Raw genomic sequence first — 24,639 nt, forward strand, 5'->3', positions numbered from 1 at the left:
ATGACAACAACCTATAAGGCATACAGTTTGCTGTATCAATACACATATACAGTTTTAGTAAACTTTCCTCATCTTGACAGATGGCTCTGCCTCCAAGAGCCAAAGGCTACCCATTCTAGATATGAGAAACCCTCTTTTATGTTGCTGGCCACTGTTCTTGTTGAAACTCCAAAAACATACAGCCTATTGCTGTTGCCCTTGGTTACCCTCATCTGCAGATGGAAGAAGTGCATTGCTGAAAACACCATGCACTTCAGAAACAGTGCCCAGAGATCCCTGAGCTGAGACTTACCTGGTCGCCTCTCCCTGAGGACTTCCTTTTATGGTACCAGAAGGCCTCAAGCATCCTTCCAAAGGAAGGAGGCAATGACAGTCCTTCCCAACTTTAACACCTGTGAATCACATCAACAGCCAGCAGGACACAATATTCCTTACAGGTGCAGCAGCAGCAGACATACCTTGTCAGTAATCAACATCTCTCTAATGGATCTACAACCTAAACAACAATAAATGTTTTCCCTAGTACTGAAAACCTAGCAAAACTGTTCACTGTTAGTGAAGTCATGGTTATTGAAGGAGACTCTAAAACCACTAATTTACCAAGCCAGCATTTACCAAGAAGCACTGGTTAGAGTAAAAGTGGAGCTGACAGTGGAGGTGGCATATTCTAGAAAGTCCTAGATGAGACCATTGGCTTTGGCATTGATTCGTCTTGTCTTATCTAAGCCATGTCCTGAGATGAAGGCTGGCATGCTAAGGGAAACGGCAGACTTGGGAAGCAGGAGCTGGGCTCACAGTCATTCATCACACATGAGTCCCACAAGCTAGCAGAAGATTCGCTTTGATCATGTTCGTCCATAATCGGCTTTTGCGTCTGTTAGGAGGTACACTGGACTGTGTTTTTCTGCAGACCGATAGGAAGTACATTTATAGCAATATGGCCTGTCCAGCTTTAATCACTGTGAGGCCCTGTGCTTGGGTCAGCTAATCAGGAGAGCAGGATATAAGCAGGCCCTGGCTACAAGGCAGCAACCTGGCCACCCAGGCTCACTTTGAGATTTACTAACAGTGACTTCTCTCCCCAGTTAATTATTCTGAGAACTCTGAAAGCCAGCCAGCTTTCTCAGACATCTGCGCCATCACCGCAATCTCAGTGATATTTTCCTAATGATTTCTCAAGCTTCAACGCTGTTACAAATGACATAGATATCAAGCCTAAAACAGTACAATAGATTTGAAATTTTTCAACCAAAATAAATGGTTTACTGCAGCAGAGCTGTGCCCAGTGAGATGCATACACATTTTCTGGGTGAATTTCATTTTGGTTCCATCCCCCCTCCTCTGATAGTAGCAAGAGTTGTGATTGCCACCATCAAAGGGCCCTCGGTATCAGTATGCTGACCTATGGCATTTAGCCCCCAGCACCGTCCAAAGGGAATATACCCAGGTGGCCTCATCTCTCCAGGAAGGAAACTTAGGCCACCAGGGTGATGTGTAAGAAGGAAATAACTGATGATTTTGAGATTGGGTGGGACAAGTCATTTCTGGAACATTCTAGAACCACTTGGTTACAGCCGGGTGGAAAGAGAGGGCTTTGTTTCGAGCACTCAGTTGACTATTAAGTACGGGGTGTGGTGAGGGCTGACCCAGACCCCTTGGCACTTTACTGGGTTCTGCCTTTCTTTTAAAGGTGCTGACAGCTTATTTGAAAAAGTACACACGTCATAAGCAGAAACACTAGAGACGAGAAGCGGTGTAGCTGGAGACCATCCATTTTTATTTCACACACACACACACACACACACACACACACACACACATGCACAGACACACACGCATGCACACATGCACACGCAAAACCAAACAAAAATATTTCCTGTTAAGACTTTGGATAAAGTAGAAAGAGAACAAGTATGGAATAAAGAACAAAACCTATAAAGAATTAGAAAGACAGCAAGTCCGGTTTTATCCCATGCTTTTTCAGACCCAGGCCAGCTGGCCTAGGTGAGTTCCCGATAGAACATCCCCATTGTCTCAGTGTATGGGTGCACCCCTCGCGGTCCTGAGTTCCTTGTTCGTGCTCTCTCTCCTTCTGCTCCTGATTTGGACCTTGAGATTTCTGTCCGGTGCTCCAATGTGAATCTCTGTCTCCTTTCATCGCCTGATGAAGGTTAATATACAGGAGGATGCCTATATGTTTGTCTTTGGATTCACCTTCTTATTTAGCTTTTCTAGGATTGCGAATTATAAGCTCAATGTCCTTTATTTATGGCTAGAAACCAAATATGAGTGAGTACATCCCATGTTCCTCTGGTGGGCGGTCCTTGGACTTCCCACAGGTCAGGGAACCCTGATTGCTCTTCGAGCTGATGAGGGAGGTGGACTTGATCGGGGGAGGGGGAGGGAAATGGGAGGCAGTGGCGGGGAGGAGGCAGAAATCCTTAATAAATAAATAAATTAAAAAATAAATAAATAAATAAAATAAAATAGGTTTTATAATGAAAAAAAAAAAGAATTAGAAAGACAAACCCGTGTCTTTCCCCTCCGCAATCTAAGCTGGGATTCAACTTCTCTCATTTTTTCCGATCCCACGAATTACATTATTCCTGGAGAGGCAGACATACAAACAGTCCCGGAGCACGGAGCACAGACAGGCAGTGCTCAGTGGGGTGCTGGCCAGGTTCCTACTGCTGGCTTAAGAGTCCTCAAGGCACATGGCCTCTGTCTCTCAACACTGCACCCACTCGCTCCAAGCTTCTCCATAAACAGGAAGCCTTGCTCCGCCGAGTCTATTTTCAAAGTTTTCCAAAGGCAAATACCAAGTAAAAACGACCGTGAGGGTTCTGAAAACTGTAGGATTGGCAAGCAGCTTTTTTTTTTTTTTTGCCCTGGTTTCTTTCCTGTATGCCCCAGGGTTTCTCGGCATTGCTTGGATTTGGCTGCATGAAAAGCAGACAGTGTCTAAGTACTATCTATCACCCAGGAGACCCGAGGTGAGCATTGCGGCTGCTGTTGCCTGCTGAAGGTCTGGTGACTTTTAAAATAAACTTTCACATCTGCTCTAAGGAATATAAAAAACATGACTTTGTTTTCTGACTTGGTTCATTCTGCAACATTTGACTTTGATGGGCCAAGTATCTTAGTGATGCCACAACCCAGAGTTTCCTTCTGGTCATCAGCTCTATGGAGAGCTGAAAGTCAACAACAGTCCTGTATCCATCGTTGATGTCACAGGCAACACTTTCTTCCTTAATCATACTCCATGAGAGGGGGCAACACTGCCTAAGAGGAGGGAGTGGCATATTAGCATCCCTAATTTGAGAACACAACTTTTGTCACCTGTCAAAACCCCTTTAAGGCCCATCCCCAGTGGCAGAAGACAGCAAGTTACATTCTGATGGAGTATCTCACTTAAGTGAGAGATATTCCTTACAGGCTTCTACATCAGACAACAATGTAGCCACCAGTGTCACACACAGGGGTGAGTGTGGCTGACACTGGAGGTTTCTATACTGTGGTTGGGGGTCCACCAAGGGACTGCCCAGCTGTGGCAGACAACACAGGAATATTGTGTAGGGTAGAGAAAGCAATGAACCTTCACTAAGTCATTCATGATGGCTGGAGTTGCTATTTTACCTGACAAGGCTCATGTGCCAGGCTCAGGGCAACGGCAGGTACCGCGCTTCCTCTCAGCCATGACATAAGGGTTTGTGCATGTCTGCCCATTGAAGCTGGAATGTAATATCAGATAGACATGCACATCTTCAAAGGATGGTATGTCAGGGGCAGAAAGAAGTCAGGAATGGCCAAATGATCCCTTCTGCATGCGGCAGACAAACAGAGTAATGACTGAGACTCCATCTCCCACAACTCACGATGGGCGAGTGTGGCTCTTGACAGAAAACCCAGGCAGCATCTTGGTCTTCATGCACAAGACCAGGGGACTCTGCCACATCTCGGAAATGTGCTCGGATATTTGCCCAGCTGCCAAATTCAAATGAACTTGATAATGTGGTTGGCTTCCTTGGGACTGGGAGTTCAGAGTCCACTTGTCTGCCCAGCTCTGATGCTGGTGAACACGCTGCTTGGAAGACTGTCTGCCTCGTGGAAGGAACACATACCCTCCTTCACACTTGAACATTCACTTTCCAGGACACAGGGTCTCTGCTGGCATGGGCTATCACAAACTTTTTGATGATTCGCTTGAAGAACACGTGTTCCCAGGTCAGAAAGTGTGGGAGAGAGGCCCACCACGCTGGGAACCACAGTCAGTTTGACGGCCCACCTCACTGGGTACTAAGCACTTAGTTTGGACCATAAACCCTTGGAGATGCCTTGAGCAGCATCCCCCAAGCCGACATCCCTCTCAGAGCCATGCAGAGATGTGAATAAGGCAGCATCATCCACACAGCAGCAGGTTCACAAGCATGAATGATGGAAGAGTTCCAGGGCCATGGGAAGGCTTCCCCCAAGCTCCTAGAAAACTTCTAAGGCCTGGTAGCATGTGGCACAATCTGATTCCCGTGAGGAGGTCCTGTCATGACATTGCATGAGTCTATTAAGTTGAGAGGTTTACAAGTACTTTAAAAAAGGAAGGGTAGGACTACCCAATCCTGGTGGCACCCCAAATGCCAGGCATGGATCTGTAGGGTTTTGGCGTTTTTCCTCTTGTATTATAATCTTGCTTTAATATGGTCTTCCCTTACTATGTCCCATTCTTCCCGTTGGGTCTGGCAATGTTTACTCTGTGCCACTGTGTATTGGAAGTATGCGGCTTTTTATTTTATCAGAGCTCAAGGCTACATTCCTGTGAGTCTCCGAAGAGACTTTGGACTCTCAGACATTGCCAAAACTATTAAGGCTGAGATAGGATTGAATGCATCTTGCATTATAAGACAGCCATGAGCCTACAAGGATCAGAGGTGGAAGGTTGCAGTTTAAAAGTGATGTTTGGGTGTCAAACTGGCAAAGGGTGGGCTTGGGCTGGCTAACTCTGATGGCGAACTCCACAAGATTTAGAATCAGATAGAAGATAAGCCTCTGGGTATGGCTGTATTTTCAGATAGTGCTAACTAAGGGAGGAAGACCCACCCTGAATGTGCACAGCAGCATTCACTAGTCTGTGTCCTGGGTTGCAGAGAAGCATGGGCACCGGCACCCATCTCTCTGCACTGTGTCTGCAGTGCATTGAGACCACGCCCATCACTAGGCTGGGTACTGGGTTGTGAGCAACATGGGTATCAACACTCATTTCTCTGCACTGTCTGCAGATGCAATGTGACCACGCCCATCACTAGACTGGGTCCTGGGTTGCAGAGAAGCATGGGCACCAGCACCCATCTCTCTGCATTGTGTCTGCAGATGCAATGTGACCACGCCCATCACTAGGCTGGGTACTGGGTTGTGAGAAACATGGGTATCAACACTCATCTCTCTGCACTGTGTCTGCAGATGCAATGTGACCACTCCTCCTTGCATGCTCTGTCGCCGTGACTTCCCTTCCATTATAGACAGCATTCTCAAGCATAGCCAAAATAAAGCCTGCCTTCTTTGTGTTGCTTTTGTTCTCAGCAATTCTGTCACACAATCAAGGCCTTTAGTAAATCTAGAGATGACTTAAAAAATGAGTCGTGCTGACCTCTGCTGATGTGCCCCTCTTGTGTCATTTACATGGAAAGTTTGAGGGGTACAGTGATTTATGTCCTGCGGAGAGGGACTTCAAACAATTCTCTGTGGAAACTAAGGGGGCATCTTCATTTAGCGTCTATCACAATTAGTAAAATATCTCAATTTCCATGAGACAAGAGCACTGTAATGTAGTTCTGCCTGGAATATACTATCTTCACTTCATTAGCCTGCATCCAAGAGAGAAAGAGGATAAAGGGGTTTAGCGAGCTAAATCACCAGGTTTCCTGCAGGTGTTTGAGGTTTCTATTAAACACATGCATGTACATGCATGTGGGGTTATGAGCAGTTAGTCAAGATCAATTTCACAAAGGGATCACAAGACTCTGAGGATGACAAAAATCAGTGAGGAGTACTGGGAAGTTCGAACTAGGAACTGATGTGAAAATAATCAGGTTTGGAACTACATGTCTTGTTTGGTGATAGCTACTTCAGGCTCAGCCAGGACACTCACCACACGGCAGCCTGAGCCAGACATAGGCTACAGAGGAACTGAAATATTGCTAGTTGGCATGGAGAGATGCCAGCATTGTGCGGTGATGAGCTGGCTCATGCCCAAGCTGCCTGATTTAAGGGTAGTCTGTAGAGGTGACTCTCATCTCTGGACAATCCCTGCAGGGAGCAGGTGTGGGCCAGTGACACAGGATCTGATTCCTGAGATTTCATAATAACGTAGCTTGTCCTAGGATATGAAAACCCACCAGGGTTTTCATGTTAATTCCATACCAAAATGATAATGTTTTAGGAGGATGGATTGAGTGAAACGTTGTGTTAAAACTGATTGCCGGGTGGTGGTGGCGCACGCCTTTAATCCCAGCACTCAGGAGGCACAGGCAGGCGGATCTCTGTGAGTTCGAGGCCAGCCTAGTCTACAAGAGCTAGTTCCAGGACAGGAACAAAAAGCTACGGAGAAACCCTGTCTCGAAAAATCAAAAACAAACAAACAAACAAACAAACAAAAAACCCTGATTTAATTCATCTCTAACGCAGTGTGTCTTTAAAGGGTAGCACTGGCCAAGAGGCACTATGAAGGAATAAGAGACATGAATCTGAGCATGATAAATTAGAAGTTAGGAGCCATGACACCTTTCAGTGAGTGAACAGAGAGCGCCTGGCCAGCATAGCATGTGGAGGAGGGAACCCGGTTCCCAAGCTTGAAATGTTGCAGTTATGCACTGAATATTCCTAAACGTACTGACAGTTTTAAAAAATAATGTAAGCATTTCTAAAAAAATACCTCAGGATACTGTATTCTGTTAAAAATTAAATTAAATTGATCTAACAAAATAGTTTTAATTTTCTTCAATCTTTTTGAAATTATAATGTAACTACATCATTTCCCTGCTCCCTTTCCTACATCCAAACCCTCCCTATATCTATCCTTGATCCCTTTCAAATTCCTGGCCTCTTTTTTATTTAATTGTTATTAAGTACATATTTGGGCATATATGTGTGTATATAAACATTTATATGTATATATATATATATGTTTTTTTCTATATGTAAATACTTAGTCTGTATAACGCTACCTGTATGTTTCCAGTATTAGATAACCAGTCGGTATGCTCTTCTCTGCAGCAGACTGTTTCTCCCACTCTCAGCATCCTTGGATGCCCGGAGCTCTTCGTGTAGGCTCCATGCCCTTTGAGCTTTCCCCACGAATGTTAACATGTCTGTTGACCTTATCTCTGTTCAGTTCAGATTTAGGAATCCACGTTAGTGACTCTCTATGGCTATAGCACCTGACATTCTGAGGAAACAGAATCTCACAGCATCATACTATGTTTCCTGGAATATGATAACACTGAAGAATAACCACCTCACACTTGTAATACGAAACCAGGTAGGGTCCCCACTCCTCCCTGATGTCTCCTGGAGGCTAATGTGGGATGCTGATGGACATTTGCTACTTTAGAGTATAGGTGTCTCCTTCTTGAAGCACACTTAAGAGGAAAACAAAATACATATGGCAAATAGTCAGACAATTTTGATAAATGTGAGATTAACTGTTATAGGGGGATTAATTCCTGGCCAACAACAGGTTAACTTATTTCCTACCTTTAGAGAAATTTCTCATAACTGCACAGAGCAGTGCACCTGGGATCACTAACCAGATGCCATTTCTCCCAGGCATACAACTTCCCCCACTGAATGAGATTTCAAATGTTTGAGACATACAGCTATCTCTTTTTTTCTTTTTCTGGATGCTGGCCTTTTACTATCTTGATGGTGTCCTTGGAGGTGTGACAGTTTTCAATACAGTCGCATCTGCTTTGTCTATTTTTTCCTTTGTCATTCATACTTCTGGCTCCAGAGCTGAGCCATCCGCTAACCCACAGTCATAAAGACCCACACTCGCTATCCTCCAAAGGCTTCATGGCTTGGCTTCGGAGTACAGCTTCCTCCTTTGGCATATACATAGCCCGGCATCTCAATGGCATCGGTGGAAAGGCCACCCATCCACACTGAATTATTGCGGTACTTTTATCAAACAGTTTTGGTAAAAATGTACTTTCTAAATTTCAGGACTTCAGTTTCATTCCAAGATTATACATGTCTATCTTTCTGTCTTGGTTATTGTAGCCAGTTAGTAAGTTTGAAACCACATGCATAAGGCATATAATTTGTTCTTCAAAAAAGAATATTTGGGTCATTCTGGAGTTATGGCAATTTTTTTTGAAGATTTTAACACTAACTTTCAATCTTTGCAGAGTATTATCTTAATAAAATTAACGATGTCTATTCAATAACAGGACACCTTCCTATTTATTTAGCCTGCGTTTCTTTAGATTCAATCAACTATTCTACTCTGGCTTGTACGTTCCAGTCACCATACATGAGTGGCATTGGGGATTATTTTCATTTAACATAAATCCTGGGGTAGCCCAACCAACTTGTTGTACAAACCAGTAGTTGGCTTACTTTGGTTGTTGAGGTGTCCAGTGTAAGGATCTAAGATCAACTCTCCCAGCAGCCTGTGCACTGACAGGCATGAAAATGTTTTCCATTATGGGTTGGTATTACAGCTGGGCAAAATGAGATGCTGTATGTCTGTAGCCCCAGGGCTGAGAAACTGAGGAAGACTGGAGTTCAAGGAAGACTTGGTGTACACAAAGAATCTGTCTCTAGAAAGAAAAGCAATAATGTTCTGAATATCCATAGGTAGGTCTTCATGAATCTCCACAGGTAGGTCTTCATGAATATCTATAGGTAGGTCTTCATGAATATCTATAGGTAAGTCTTCATGAATATCCATAGGTAGATAGATCATCGTGAATCTCCTTAGATAGATCTTCATGAATATCCATAGGTAGGTCTTCATGAATATCCATAGGTAGGTCATCATGAATATCCTTAGATAGATCTTCATAAATATCCATAGGTAGGTCTTCATGAATATCCATAGGTAGGTCTTCATGAATATCCATAGGTAGGTCATCATGAATATCCTTAGATAGATTTTCATAAATATCCATAGGTAAGTCTTCATGAATATCCATAAGTAGGTCTTCATGAATCTCCATAGATAGGTCATCATGAATCTCCATACGTAGGTCTTTGTGAATACCCTTAGATAGATCTTCATGATTACACAATTATATACTTTGCTTCTCAGGGTCTAATCTCTGATTATGCAATACCTAGTCCTTCTAGCATGGTTTTAGTTTTGAAAGAAACCTCCAAATTCTTTTCCATTTCTGCCATCTTGTATCCCCATCTTCAGAATCAGGGTGTCTTCGGCATTCTTGCCGCTGCTCTGGATGTCAGCCTTTCTTCTATCATCTGTAGCGATGGCACTTCCTGATCTCAACTTACATTTACTAACTGCCGATGGTTTATAGCTGCTTTAATGACTTCCCTCTGTGTATCACCTTTGCTTAAATGACTGTAATATTTATTTCATTTTTAAATTATGATAGAAACCCACAAAGGATTAATGAGGCAAATCAGTGAAGAAAGGAACTCATATGAAGGGAAGAGAGAAGTGACTCCACACACTTGCTGTTTCTTCTACACTCATCACACACACCACACAAACACACACACACAATTTCTTAGGATGGTTTAGACAAATTTTTCATACCGTAGGATAGTGGAACACACAATTTTAAAACACCCTTCACAATACACGGGTCTTCCCCAGGCTGTTGCATCCCCATGGCTCTCTCTGGTGACTCTGAGCAGGAGCAGCATCCAAAGCAAACAAGCAGCCCTGTAATCACAGTGTGCAAAACCGACACCGAAGAACGCTTTGCTTCTCAGTGACGGTACGGTAGCGGCAGTCGCTACACCTGCCATTTAGGGTGAGTTCAGCTTAACAAAGCGTCCATCTGGACGCATCTGCCCTGTCAGCTGAGAAGTGCTCGCCCTTTGTAGGTGCAGCGCACCAGCTCCGGCAGCATTCCACAGGCCATGCAGCTTCTGGAAATTAAAACCACAAAGGAAACCACCTTCACGGTAATATATTCTGATCCGTCATCAGAGCAGAGAGGAAGATTTTTCATAAGACTTACATTTCCTTGAGAGAAAAACAATAAGGAAACAGACTATATTCAAAGTAACTGTAAAGAAGGAATATGAGTAGCCATTTACACACTGTCTTTTAGCTTAATTGTTTTTCTACAAAGAACCTCAAGACAGAACCTCATAGGAACCGTGGTGACAGCTAAGCAGTTAAGAGTGAACACTGTTCTTGCAGAAGACCCAAGGTCACCTCCCACAACCCACCCAGAAGGCTCGTAGCCACCTGTAACTTCAGCTCCAGGGGGCTATAGCGCCCTCTGGCTGCCACAATGGATTTGCAGCTACACATGCATTGGAAACACACAGAGAACATACTTTAAAGAATCGTTTTTCAATCTTCTCTTTTTACCACTATATATATCTCAGTTACTCATTTTTTTTTGCACATTCACTGTGAGCATCTTCCACAACTGTTCTATATCAGACACAGAATTAATTATGTCTGGTCTCACAAATTATAACAGACTGCTTCCTGCTACTTTATCCTAATCACTAACTAGTTCCAGCAGGGATATATCTTTTCTTACACAATAAAATTATTTTTACCTCTAAAAGCATTTTCTCTCTAGAAACATAGCAAACGTCACGCCAGGATAATCCTGGTCTGGACTGAAAGACTCAGAAGCAACTGAAGAACGGTTAAGTAAGTTTGGCAAGCATGAGGGTCTAAAGGAAACAGACAGGAAGACACAGGACTGTAAGGCGATGCCTTAGATGGAGCCCTTGGAAGCCTGCCATCTCTGCTGGCTTCCTCAGGGAGCCCGAGGAATCCATCGAGGCAAGGCCCAAGGCCAGGCCTTGGAGAAGGTAAGATTCCAGGGGCAAAAAGCCCTCAGCTGGAGGCCTGTTGAAGAACTCTCGAAAAGGAGGCTTCTACCCACCCTTGCCCATGAAGGAAAGCAAGAGTCAAAGTGCTCTTATAACTTATGAACTGATATTCTGGAGCCTAAAATTGAAAGAATGTATAGGCTTCAGTTCACACCATATGCACCGCCCAGCTTCTCCAGCTTAAACTTTAAAGTCTAGAAAAAGGAAGCATTAAATAATGTGCCAGTTTGCATGATTCAGCTCCATCCTGCTGGGGGACAGAGACCAGACACTAGCTATGAAATTTTGGACCAGGCCCCTAACATGCAGTAACCCAAACCAGATCAATAATTACCATGGGATGGGGACAGGAATGACTTGCAAGGAGGTGAAGACAGGTGCAAATTGAGTTCAGGTCGACGCAAGCTTAGAAAGCACAAGGCCTCGATCAATTCACATAGAAAAGTCTGAGAAGGGGTCCTAGGAAACATTCATTCAAATAAACAAATGACTCAGCAACTAGTTTGCAAAGGTGGCCCCACAGAGATGACTACTTTTTGAAAAATTTTCAAAAGACAAGTCACTGAAAATTTGGTAAAGAAATCCAAATTTGAGCAGGAGGTTAGGAAAAAGGAGCAAATGGAAAGCTTATTAGTATAGAATAACCACTTAAATTATAAACTCGATAGATGAGTCGACATATTGGAAAGAGCAGCAGAAGCAGCCGGGCAGCAATAGATATGACCTGCATGGATCACTCGGAACCACACCGTGCGTCCACGGGTACCCAAACAGCTCACAAGACTGCTGCAGAGTCTGCCAGTCTCTGACTTCCACATAAAGACAGCAACTGCCCGAAGGGATCTGCGTGTAACTTCACCACCCCAGAGCAAGGCACACTCAAGAGCTGGCCACCAGCCATGCGTGCCATCGACAAACACCTTGAGTTTAGATTTAGCTACTTAAGAACTGTCCTTTACATGAGATCACTTTTTACCAAGTCTAGGAGGTCAGTGAAATTCTGGGTTGCATCTTGAATTTTTCTGAACGTAAAACCAATTCTCCTGTGCATCTGTCCCTGGATGCCGCCCTCAGTCTGTCTGCCTGGGACTCCCTCCGACTTCCCAGGCACGCTTGATATTCAGTTTTAAAGAAAGCCAATACAGTTATTTAAATGTTTGTTGAGTCTTGCATACATATGTGAGTACGTGTGATGAATACATTTAAAACAAACCACCATAAATCCAATAGGTGTATTTCCATATTGCTTTGTCCTTAAAAACTCTATAAGATATTTGATATTTCCTTGTGGGTGTGCGCAGGCACTCAGTGTTAGGAATCATTCAAGCCAATCGCCATTTGGTCCACCTCTGACCTTCTTCATTACTAGGCAAATATTTAAGATATTAAACCTAAGAAATGCAACAAAAGATTGCAAAAAATAGGCATAGCTCATTATGCACCATTAACCTCTGAATCCTTCAATCACGATGCCAGGAACAGTGTCACTCCCTCCTTAATCAAAGCTACCTGTTTTACAAGGTTCTGTGCCATGGAGTCTAGAGCAAAACCATCCTGGTGGCCAAAGACACAACTGTTACTGGTTTTCTTTGGTTGTGTAATAAATAACACAGTCACCAACAATGTGGCTGACCGCCAGAAACCAGACCCAGAACAGCCAGTCCCAGCCCCAGAGCTGCCCACTCAGGGGCAAATCCCCTGCATACTCACAGCTAGAGAAGGTCAGGGGACAGGCGTGAGCATCCATGGGGAAGTTGTGCAGCTGCAGTTGGCATTCTGCATTGATGGTGAGCCTGCGAAAGAGACCAGCATCCTTTGGGATCAGCAGCAACATAGCCAAGGCCTCCAACAGGGTTAGGCATCCCACCGTGAGTGTGCACCCCAGGAGGAGGTGAGGGGGCAATGTCAGGACATAGGGTCTCCCTCACTCTGGTTTCCTTAGGGGGGGGGGGCCCTTTTGATTGCTTTCTTATTGAGCTACTCTGTTTTGCTTTTATTGATTGATTGATTGGTTTTATTCTGTAGCTTTGGAGCCTGTCCTGGAACTAGCTCTTGTAGTCCAGGCTTGCCTTGAACTCACAGAAATTGGCCTGCCTCTGCCTCCCGAGTGCTGGGATTAAAGACCTGAGCCACCATTACCCAGCTCTGTTTTGCTTTGAACTATCAGTAGCAGAGCAAAATCTAGCAAAACTCCGGTGTTACCTAGAAATACAAGCTAAGCCACAGTGGGGGAAAAAAAACAGCTGTTGTTTCCTAAGCCACTGTTTCAATTTGTTTGAATGAAATCCTTCCACTTGAAGCTGGTATGTTGGTCCACACAGACATTAGGCCAAATCCTTCCGCTTCCATGGCATTTCTTCTTTAGACATCTCCCTCTACTGGCCTGGGCAGGCGGCAGCTGTACTATGTGAGTACATTTCATGCTCTCTGTGTATCAAGATGCCTATCACAGACTGCGGACCAGCCAGGCTCAGTACTGTTCCGCTCAGGATGAGCTTCTCTTCTGAGTCCCCTTCATAGCCCTGCATGATTGATGAGAAGCCTGGAATAATGTCTGCCTTCCTTAGCCTGTATCATCACCAAACTTCCCTGCTGTGGCTCTTTGTTGTTCTTTCTGTGGGTCCCTGTCTGGAAACTTCCTTCCCTTGGACTTTGATATTGCCTTCATATTTTGATGTCATATGTGTCTCCTGGTGCTGTGGAAACCTTAGTGGTAGAGATCACAATTTCTCCTCCGTGCCAGGATCACTCATAATTAAAATCTCTATAATAAATACAGAATGAAGGAGAACATGAGGAGCTATGAGGAAAAGACGCTTAAGGGAGCCTGGGGGAAAGCAGTGTATTTCACAGGAAGGTGCTTTAATTTATCGTCAATCTGAGATGCCTTGTAGCCTAGGAAAGAGATAGGTGTGTGCCTAGGACCTTAAACCTGGAATATGGTAGATGAACCGCTCACCTTTGACCCTACTCCTTAATCCTTTCCCTCTTCTTTTAAAGAAGCAGACTTTTCACTTGGGTTTCTGGGTTCTAGGAAGAGACCTCATTAAGGTCCCTTATTCTTTAGCACCTGTGACCTCCCTTGCAGAAGAATTAATGTGTTTGTCTAGATAAAGGAAGTGCTGTCTTTGGATGCTAAGGTCCCAAGAAGTCCATATAGGCACTCAAAGATGAGTGGGGACCAGCACCCTGGAGAGACCATCTGATCATCGGCGAGCCCCCCATCTGGGGTTTTGCTATAGTCCTTTGTGTTCCATGAGAACACTCTGCATTGCTGAGCTCCAAGAAGACAAACATTTGAGACAGAAGGGTCTCCTGCTTTTCACAAGTCTGGACTTGAATAGATGTATTCTCTTTCACTTGTGTTTCCTAGGTATCGCAGCAAGTTATACTACCTTAGATTCCATCAATAAAGCCAGTTTTAAAAACACATCACATTCTTTTAAATAAGATTCATTAGTGGTGATGGTTATTGGAATTTAAAAATTATTTTAATATTTTCAAATTTTTATTACTTATATGTATGGGTGTTTTGTTTGTATGTTTGTCTGTGTACCCTGTGTGTGCCTGGTGTCTATGGTGGCCAGAAGAGGGCACTGGATCCCGTAGGAGTGCAGTGACAGATGGTTGTGAGCTGCCATGTGGATGCTGGGAATTGAACCCAGGTCCTCTAGAAGAGTAGACAGTGCTCTCAACCATGGAGCCATCTCTCCAGCACCCTAATATTTTTTATTATGTGTGTCTGTGCGTGTGAGTTCAGGTGCCTTCATAGGCTAAAGGTGTGAGACCCCCCTGGAATTAAAGCTGATTGTGGGATGCCTGAAGTGGGTGCTGGGAATTGAACTTGGGTCCTCTGGAAGAGCAATACGTGCTCTTAACTGTGGAGCCATCTCATCAGTCTCTGGATTTTTTTAAAGTGTCTTGCTATATAGTTGAGGTTAGCCTTACACTCTAGATCCTCTCGCGTCCACTGCTTGAGTACTGGGGCCACAGTTGTGTGACCCCTAGGTGCTTGGGTTGAGAAAATACTCAATTTTGGTTTGTGGATGAAGAGGAGATCAAATTAGATGGAAGTATGTTGTTAATATTATTAAAATTTGCTTGCTGTGAATGATCTCAATTAAAAGGTAACACAGTGAAAAAAAAAAACTCAAAACAGAGCTAGATAACATCTTACCGTAACGTGTACAGGATTTTCCCATCATTCCAGATTCTGAGGAGCTGGTTGGGTGTGGTGATCCAATGAGCCTCCGCGGTCTTGGAGTTTCGGAAGATGGTGTCTGGGATCCATATCAGGCCAACCATGTTGCTGTTCAGAGTGAGGATTTTCATGGTGCTGTTGAATCGAAGGCGGCTGTCTGTCCAGGTCTGAGCAAAAAAGATATCAATTTGGTATTCCTGAAACAGAGAAAAGAGATTTTCTCTTAATCTGCGGTCAATCAGCAAAGCCTTTGAGCCTGAGAAAGGAGACAGGCAGGTACCTAGGAACCTGAAACCTATGACATATGACAGGGTAGGTGAACTGGTCCCTTTGTCCTGCTCCTGAGTCCTCTCCTCCTTGTAAGGAGGTAACCCTTTCACAGGGCTTCTGAGATTTAAGGAGACTGAATTTCAATATGCTTTGCTGTCTTTGTCAAAAGTTTAATTTTCCTCCACGTTTTCACTCCCCCCTCCCCCAACTCCCCCCTTCACGAGTAGCAGATGAACTGTCTGGATGAATGCATTTACATCCAGCAAACACCTAGTTGGCATTATCAGCAAGCAATATGATAGAATTTGAGAACATCAGAGCATACGATCTGATGGGGAGGGAGGAGGGAGCAGTACACACTTCAGGGCACGGTGCAGAACCTAAACCAACCAAACTTCGACGCCTTGTTTGATAACTCAGAGCCAATATTCTATACAGCGAGAAAAATAATGTCCCCTTCCTAAATGTGCGAAAGAGTAAATGAGATGATGAACTGGAAAGGTGGAGGCTGAGCACGGAGAGACTGTAACTTATATTAGCTCATGAAACAACACACCATTATTCAACAGTCTTCCCAGATAACACAGCCTTGAGAAGAAGAGGAGGAGGAGGAGGAAGGGAAGCAGGAGAAAGAGGTGCAGGAAGAGGAGGAGCAGGAGGAGAAGGAGGAGAAGGAAGAAGCACAGGAGATAAACAGCACAGAACTGCAGTGGAAAGCCACTGAAGGCAGTCTTGATGCTAACAGATGGCTGGGGGAGGGGAGGTGGCAAGAGTGGCGGTTAGCGTCCCACAGGCAAAGACCCAGCATAGATAGCTGTTGTTCCAGGGTTCACAGGCCCAATATGACTTGGCTTGATGATCAGAGGACCGGTACAGGAATGCCACAGCCTCGTCTGTCTCTGAGGATGTTTTCTACCCACACTGTGAAGAGCCACCACAGGTCTGGGGAAAGGTGGCTTCCGGGGCTGATCTCCAAAGCTTGGCTTTTCATAGTTTCCACTAGGCATTAGATATTATAATTTTAGTGCTTTCACAGAGCATTGACTCAGTAGCTCTTGGTGAACTGGGTAATTCTCTTTCCAATTGAGCTGCCAGGAAAAGAAGGCCTCTGAGATTCAGCTGGTGTTCTGTCGGCTAATGTTTCCCTTAGCACTGCTCTGTTGCGTTGACCATACGAAGCTCTGTAGCCCTTGGAGAAGCAGCACTTGAGAGCAGAAAAGGTCACAGTCATCAGGGGGCTTGTCTTCCAGTCAAATGAGACAAAACTTAAGTTAAAATAATAGCGTGATTGAGGATGATAATACCACGCACACAGCTCCCCACGCATGCGAGTTTGGATTTTGTTCAGAGAAAACCAAAAGCATGCTTGTATGCATTCACTGAGAGTTCACACGCTTGAGATTTCCATTTGAGAGCCTGGTGTCTGGAGTGTAAGCAGGATTAGACGAGGTCTTGAAGGAAAGGTCCCTATCATGGTGCTCATGGCTTTTCAAGAAAGGAAGACGGACCTGTGAACCGCTCAGCAGGAAAAGCTTGTGCCGTGCGAGCCTAACAATTTAAGATTGATCTTGAGGAACTCCTGACGAAAGGAGAGAGTGAACCCTGAATTGTGTTGTGACCTCCACGGGTGCACCATGTCCCATCGGGTCCCACATTCACAGTTAAAGAAAGTTGGGGGGGGGGAAGGATAACAAGGAAGTGGGGGAAGTAGAGAGATATAAAGTGAACAAAATGTAATATTATATATATAATATTACATATTATATATATATAATATTACATATAATATATATAATAGTATATATATATATATCTTGGTAGAGTCCAGAAAATGGTAAATAATAGAAAAGAGACTGAAGGTCACAGGTTTCGCCTCACCATGCGGTACCTGCCTCCTCTGCACCATCAAGACTCAACAATAATAGACACCATGCCCTTGGGCATCCAGCATCCAGAAATGTGATCCAAGCAAACGTCTGTATTTTGTGTATAATGCAGTTTGTGGTATGACTATCCAAAAACAGAAAAGAGGAGAGAGCCGTGTCCAGGTCTTCACCCTCAGAAAAGGGGGAGTTGAGAGCAAAGAAGTTGAGTTTCATGTGACCCTTTGAGCAGCTATGAGAAAAGCTGATAAGGAAACTTCCCCAGAAGACTCAATTCAGTGTCAACTCACACCTATCAGGGGCTTTGTGATGTCTCAGCAAACAGATGTCCTTCTCAAGAGTCTCTTTGTCTCCTATATATCTTCCACTATGGATCAATGGAGGCTGCCTCCAAAATGTACGTGTCTAACAGGCACATCCTTAATAGAGAAGCACACCAGGCACAATATGGGAGTGAAGGGAGTAACTAAGTGTGTGTTTGTGTCTCTGTGTGCGTGTGCCTGTGTGTGTGTGTGTGTGTGTGTGTGTGTGTGTGTGTGAATGTGCGCATGTGCGTATGTGTGTTTTATTCCTGGTCATATATTCTCTTATATTACGACTTATACAAAACCAGAATTCAAGAACTAAACTTATAAACTGGATGACCGCATGTAGAAGCATCCTAACAGATCCATACTTATGAGCCAGCACAAAACATGAGTCTAAATGGATCAGAGACCACAGAATAAAGCCAGATCCACTTAATCTGATAGAGGAAGAAGTGGGGGGAACAGTCTTGAGCACATTGGCACAGGAAAAGAATTTCTGAACACAATACCCATAGCACAGGCACTAAGAACAAAATTATTAAATGTGACCTCACCTGGTGTGGTAGCACATGCCTTTAATCCCAGCATTAGGAGGCAAAGGCAGATGGATCTCTGACCATCCTTGTCTACAAAAACAAACAAACAAAATTTCTAAGACAGTTACGGCTATACAGCGAATCCCTGTCTTGAAAAACGAAAACAAAAATCATCAAATAAGTGGGACCTCATGAAATGGAAAATCTGCATGGCAAAAGACACCATCATTTGGACAAAGCAGCAAGCTACAGAATGGGAACATATTTTGTTTACTATATGTCTGATATCTATATCTATCTATATATTTACATATAGATAGATAAATATCATCATTATCCAAAATATATTAAGAACTCAAAAAAAAAACCCAAACATCAAGAAAACAAATAACTCCATTCAAAAGTGGGGTACAAATCTAAACAGAATTCCCAAAAGAGGAAACTCAAATAGCCGAGAAGCACTTAAAGAAACATTCAACATCCTTAGTCAGCAGGGAAATGCAAATCTAATCTACTCTAATATTCCATCTTACATCTGTCAGAATGACCAAGATCAATAAAACGAATGACAGAAATTAACTCATGCTGCTGAAGACAGGGGACAAACACAGCACTTGTCCCCTGTGGGTAGGAATGTACCACTTGTACAGTCACTATGGAAATCAGTGAGGCAATTCTTGAGCAAGATGGCACTTGATCTAACTCAAGATCCAGCTATACCACTCTTGGGCACTCAGCCAAAGGATGCTTCAAAGCATTACTGAGATGCTTGCACAACCACAATCATGGTTCATCATGGCCTGTAATTGGGAACAACCTGGATGGCTGTCAGAGGATGAATGGATAAAGAAAAGATGGTGCATTTACACAATGGAAGACTACTCCACGTTTTAAAAAAAAATGAAATCGTGAAATTCATAGGTGAATGGATGAAGCTAGAAAAAATTCATCCCGAGTGAGGTAACTCAGTCCTAGAAAGACAAATATGATATATACTCACTTATATGTGATATTAACTGTTAAGTCATTGATAAGCAAGCTACAATCCATATAACCACAGAGGTTAGGTATAGAGTTAGAAGATTGAGGGAGAAAGGGTGGGAAATTGGAATAGTTATGGATAGACAGAGGACAGTGTGGAATGGGAGGATCAAACGGAAAGAGGGAAAGAAGAGGGGAGTGAAGAGGGGATACAGGCAGATACAGATAAACCAAAGGTTTTTGAGGCATCATATGAAAATCTAATACAGTAGACGCTTCCTAAAATATATACACAAATGAAGGCAATCTAAATGAAATCTCTAAGTAGTGGGGGAAACAGATTCCCAACTGGACACTTCTCATCACCAAAAGAAGCTTTTAGTATCGGGAATGGGTTAAAATCTAATTGAGTTCTTGGCCAAAGGGAATCTATGGGAATCCTCAAACAACCCAGGCTATGGCTATTGGTAAGGTCCTATTGCTGAAGACAACACTTATGCAACTCATTGAACACAGAGAACTCAAGCTGGTGCCTACATAGCACCTTCACCCCTATGGATGAGTGTTCATGATAACGAAAGATACTTTGTATGCCACCAAAGAAGAAAGTCAAACATCAGTCCGGCTACAAAACCCTCTGATCTACAGCAGTGACCTGCACAATGCTTACGGTAGTAACCAACCAATATCTGATTTGAGCTGGCCTACCTATACCCAGTGCTGGCTGAGTGGCTAAGAACCTGAGACTAGATAGGTCATGGGCCTAGAGGAAAACCAAATACTACTGTTCTGCAAAAGGAACATAGCAATAAAAAGAATCCTAATGGCCTTCTGATATACTCAGATCCATGGAGCTCATCTCCTTTGAGCTCAGAGAACCCTGAGGAAGAAGAGTGTAAGGGCCAATGGAGAGGGAGCTCACCAAGAGATCAAGGCCACAGCAGGGATGCTGTATATATGAACTCACAGGGACTGTGACAGCATGCACAGGTCTGCACCAGATGTGGTCCTAGAGCTGAAAGGAGAAGTGGACACACGCTCCAATCCCTAGCCCAGAAAGTATCTCCAGTTGATAGCTGCTCCCAAAGGAAAATCTAGTTTTCTCCAAAGGAGTCTTGCTGGGGAAACAAACCATTCTAAAGGGAGGCACCCATGGCCTGCAGCAGACGGCCAGAAGGAAATGAAATCATAGCATCATAAGAGGGTCTCTGTCTCATGATGCTTGCTTGTTTAAACACTGCATATGATGGCTTCTGGCTCGGAGTTTTTATGGGATTCCCATGTGTGTAAACCTGTGTGTCTCTGCATCAATATTCATTCCTTGAGCTTTTCCTTCAGCGTCTTGTCTTCTGCTTGTTTGTTTTTATCCTACTCCAGTTTGTTTGCTTTTCTTATTTCATGACTCTTCCTTAGATGTCTATGCATTCTCTAAGGAGAGACGGAAATGGCGAGCTCCCAGATGGCAAGGGAGGTGGGGTGGAATGGGAGAAGCAGGGAGAGGGGAACTGGGATCAGAATATATATATAAAAAATCGATTTCCTTTAAAAGAAAAAGAAACGAAAAATTGACTGACACAGGAATCATGAACTCGGGACTAAAAGCTAGCAGCTTGGTGACAAGTGTGGGTCAGACACATCAAATCTGGCCGGCGACGAGGCAGAATGAACGTCTGATGAACACACAGCTCTTTGAGCAAAGGTGGGAAACAGGGTCAATCAGCACATATTGAGTGCTACGACCGTGCTTAGAAGCTTATGATGGGCAAACGATTCTCCCAGAACAGAAGCAGGGAGCTGAAAGTAGTTGTTGAAAGAGAAAAAGAGAAAGCCAGCACAGGGTACAGAAGGACAGACAGCCACAGCAGCCCTCCTCCCATCAGGACAGAATCATCCAGAGAGGCTACTCGGATCCTGAGAGATCCGGCAACGCAGAGATAGCGCATCCACCACCGGAACCACTCGTGTGGGTCAGTGGCATCCTGAAAACTCTCGAGGAGAAGAGAGTCAAGTGCAGCGTGGCTCCTCTACTGAAAGCTGACGCAGCTGTGGTGTCTCTGGTTTATCCTCCTTACTCGAGGCTCCACATCTGGAAATGTGACCAAGCATGATGGAACCCGTCCTGAACATAGACAGGACTGCCTGTCATTGTCTGAATACAACATGCCAGCTACTTAGGCAGCATCTGCAGTGCCCTGGTATCATGAGTGATTTAAATCAGAGGTGATTTAAAGTGCATGGAAGGACGGCTCGGGCTGTGTGCAAGTGTTAGAGAATTTTGCATTAGGGACTAATATCTGTGGTCTCAGATATCTAAAATGTATATGAATATATACATACCTGAGGTACACATATACTATATAAAATATGCATATACATACACACATTCATATATACATATATATGACCCTCGGGTCAACTGTGCATAATTTTCAATAAAAAGAAAGGGAATCAAGGCTAATGGGAGAAACAGCAGCAAACACACACTTGTCCTTCGGTACCACATGGAGAAAGAACTGGCTGACTTGGTTGGGCACTGGTTAGGCTGATAAGAAGCTAAGTGCTCAGGATTTCTGCAAACAGAACCTCAGATCAGGAAACTGATAACGAGGTGAGACTTAGCTCTACCTGTGTGTGCCTATCTTTCATGGGCAGACAGCAGACTGAAAGCAATGCTCCAGATGCCCAAGAAGGAGGACTCTTCACTGTCCACTTCATGGAGAACAAGTAGCTTAATGGAAAAAGAAAACATTCCCAACAACGGAGTCAAGAGTCAGGGAGGAAATAACACTTAAGAGCAGAACCATCAGGCACCCAAGAAACTTGGTGACACAGCCCTTCCTTTCTGAGGGTCTCATAAGTGTGACAGTGATTGGCCCGTTGTGTTCTGGCCATTTCCATCTTAGTGTCTGTACTAGAAGTTAAAGACGCTTAGATAATTGTTTTTTAGGCTCACAGGCCGATAGAAGTCAATGTGGACGTGGTTCGTGCAGCTATTCTTGTAGACCGCTAGTTCCAGCACCTCTCCTGCAGCAAACCCGTAGATGCTCATCTTGTCTCCAGCACAGCAAAGTGCACACATGACTTCTGCTCTTCCTCTTGTGTATGTCCGCTCATCTTTAGACGACACAGAACACCAAATGCAATGCGCGTATAGAATGAGAAGTTATCATATTGTGTTCTTTAGGAAGTGATGACAAGAGCTGGTGTGGCTTTTGTCCAGACACAGGCACCACAGGCACAGATCCCTAGTGCCTGAAGAGGCCAAGGAGACACGTGTCTGCCAATGAGCCCTGGAGAACACTAGGAGCGTGCAGTCATGACCACGGTGCAGGCAGTCTATTGAACACCACATTCTGCTGGACCTCAGCCAAGTACCCAGGACATGGCAAAGCCAAATATTGCCTTTTTGGAACTACATATGAGTCTTAAAAATATATCTTCTCCGCAGTTGGTTGAATGTACCAGTGCCGTGCCCATAGATACAGAGGGTGAGCTAGAAATGGAACTGTGATTGGCGTGGGAAGAGCTGAGCTTTTGTCTTTCTTGAAGGATAGAGAAGTCTATTTTCCGTGATAGAAAGGAACACCACCAGTCGGATACAGAGTACAGAGCTCACTGGACTGTTGCCAAGCAGGGAAGCTCTCTTCCTTCAAGCAGATGAACTTGCTTCCTCTGAGGTATGGACACAGTCACGTCCCTTATCGTTAGATTAGACGGCAGAGTGCTGTGTACACCATTGGACTGGGACGCTTGAAGCCCCGAGAGCCACACAGATGAAACATCAACACACACAACACACAGATGAAACATCAATACACACAAGCTGGATACAGTGTTTTCCAGACCATTCATGAGAAGGGCAAACTCCAGCCTGCTTCACGGACACAGGTAGAATAAGAACCCTGGGATATGGAGTTGACAGGCATGGAGTTGGGGCGGGGGGGGGCTCACTGAACATGTGACTTGGTGGAAAGTCCTAATCAAGGGGTTCAGCGGTCCATGCAGATAGGCCCTGGTCAGGTTCATGCCCAGCAGAAGGCACAGCAAACAGCAGAGCACCTGTGGTGTTCCGAATGAGGTCGCTCTACACAGGTTCCTATGTTTGTGCACTAGTCCCCAGCTGATGAGCTGTTGGAAGCATCAGGCACTGGGGGCTGGTTGGAGTAGGTGTGGCCTTGCTGGTGGAGGTATATCACTAAAGGCTTTGAAAAACCCACACCAGGTGCAGCCAGTCTCTGTCCCTCTGTCTCTGTCTCTTTCTCCCCTCCTTTCTCTTTCCCTGCTCCTGTGGATCAGGACTTCTCCAGCACCTTGCCTGCCTGACCACCACCCTACTTGCTGTCACGATGATGACGGATTAATCCTCTGCAACTACAAGCAAAACCTCAATCAAATGCTTTCTTTTAGAAGAGTGGCCTTGGTCACGGTGTCTCTTCACAGCACTGGAACAGCGAATAAGGCAGCAGCCCTTCAGGACAGACTGGATTCAGCCAGCATCCTGCTTCCCTCTGATGGCAGGACCCCGTGTGACCGATGGTTTCTGAGTAAATGGCCCTACTGACTAGAGAACACATTGAACACACTTAAGGTTGATATATGAGCAGCGAGAGTGCCATACGCAGATGCATATAACTGCTAACTTCTACCTTTTACTGTTGGCCTTCTTCTCAGTTAAGGGGTGAGAGGAGGCTTGCAATGTCTCCCAAGGAAGGCTAGGGTCCCTCATAGGCCATCACTGCCAAAGTGGCCAGGATTAATGCCAGCGGAACGGGCTAGGTTTAACGATACTCAAGAGTTGGCCTGGTGACCACTTGCTCACCTGGCAACTCATGTGTTGGCAGGGAGGCATGGCTCCGTGTGGTCTCAAGGTGCTGCCAAGGAGCAGGTGAGTGACACTCGGCTCAGTGAGAGCCATCCACCGTCCGCTCAGAGCTCCTCAAGGATACACGTGCTGTCATCTACCTGTTTATATCACACCGGAGTAGGGGAAGTGAATTTGAAAAAGCACACCGAAGCTACTTCATGTTTCAGAGTTATTTGGAACACTCCTAGCACAATTAACCCTTCCGCCAAAGGGTGCTTTATTGCGTTGTAACAGCCAGAGCAGCCAGCGGCTCCTCTTAGCAGCTTAGTTTTCTGATTCCTATCTCCATCGGTGCTCTGTGTGCATCTCCTCTTCTTTTAAGAGCTTAGTGTGAAGGGTTGAGATTGCGCAGCAAGGGAAGAAGAGCCGCCAATGCTGCTGGTGGTGGATGGTGCGTTCTGGACCAAGAGGCTGCATTCTTGAGACAGAACAGCAATAACACTTCCATGAAGGGTGTACAATATTAATTCTTATGTACTCACACCATCACTGAGCCTTCGATTCTCTGCAGAAAATCTCCTTCCTGGGCATGACTGGGAGGGAGAGGGTGGATACCATC

The 24,639-nt window shown here is 44.6% G+C and overlaps 1 protein-coding gene across 2 annotated transcripts in view; it reads right to left on the minus strand.

Moving 5' to 3' along the window:
* The window catches only part of Gabrg3 (gamma-aminobutyric acid type A receptor subunit gamma3), a 490,239-nt gene that overhangs the window by 162,952 nt on the left and 302,648 nt on the right, over window positions 1–24,639 (minus strand). For both annotated transcript variants that reach the window (XM_041649068.1, XM_041649075.1), the window contains 2 exons: window positions 15,215–15,435; window positions 12,748–12,830 (listed from right to left, as the gene is read on the minus strand). In XM_041649068.1, coding sequence (XP_041505002.1) covers window positions 12,748–12,830; window positions 15,215–15,435 — 304 coding nt within the window. The remainder of the gene's footprint in view (window positions 1–12,747; window positions 12,831–15,214; window positions 15,436–24,639) is intronic.

This window comes from Microtus oregoni, unplaced genomic scaffold (assembly GCF_018167655.1).
Source record: "Microtus oregoni isolate MIOR12 unplaced genomic scaffold, Mior012 000000F_ref0000247, whole genome shotgun sequence".
Lineage (NCBI taxonomy): Eukaryota > Metazoa > Chordata > Mammalia > Rodentia > Cricetidae > Microtus > Microtus oregoni.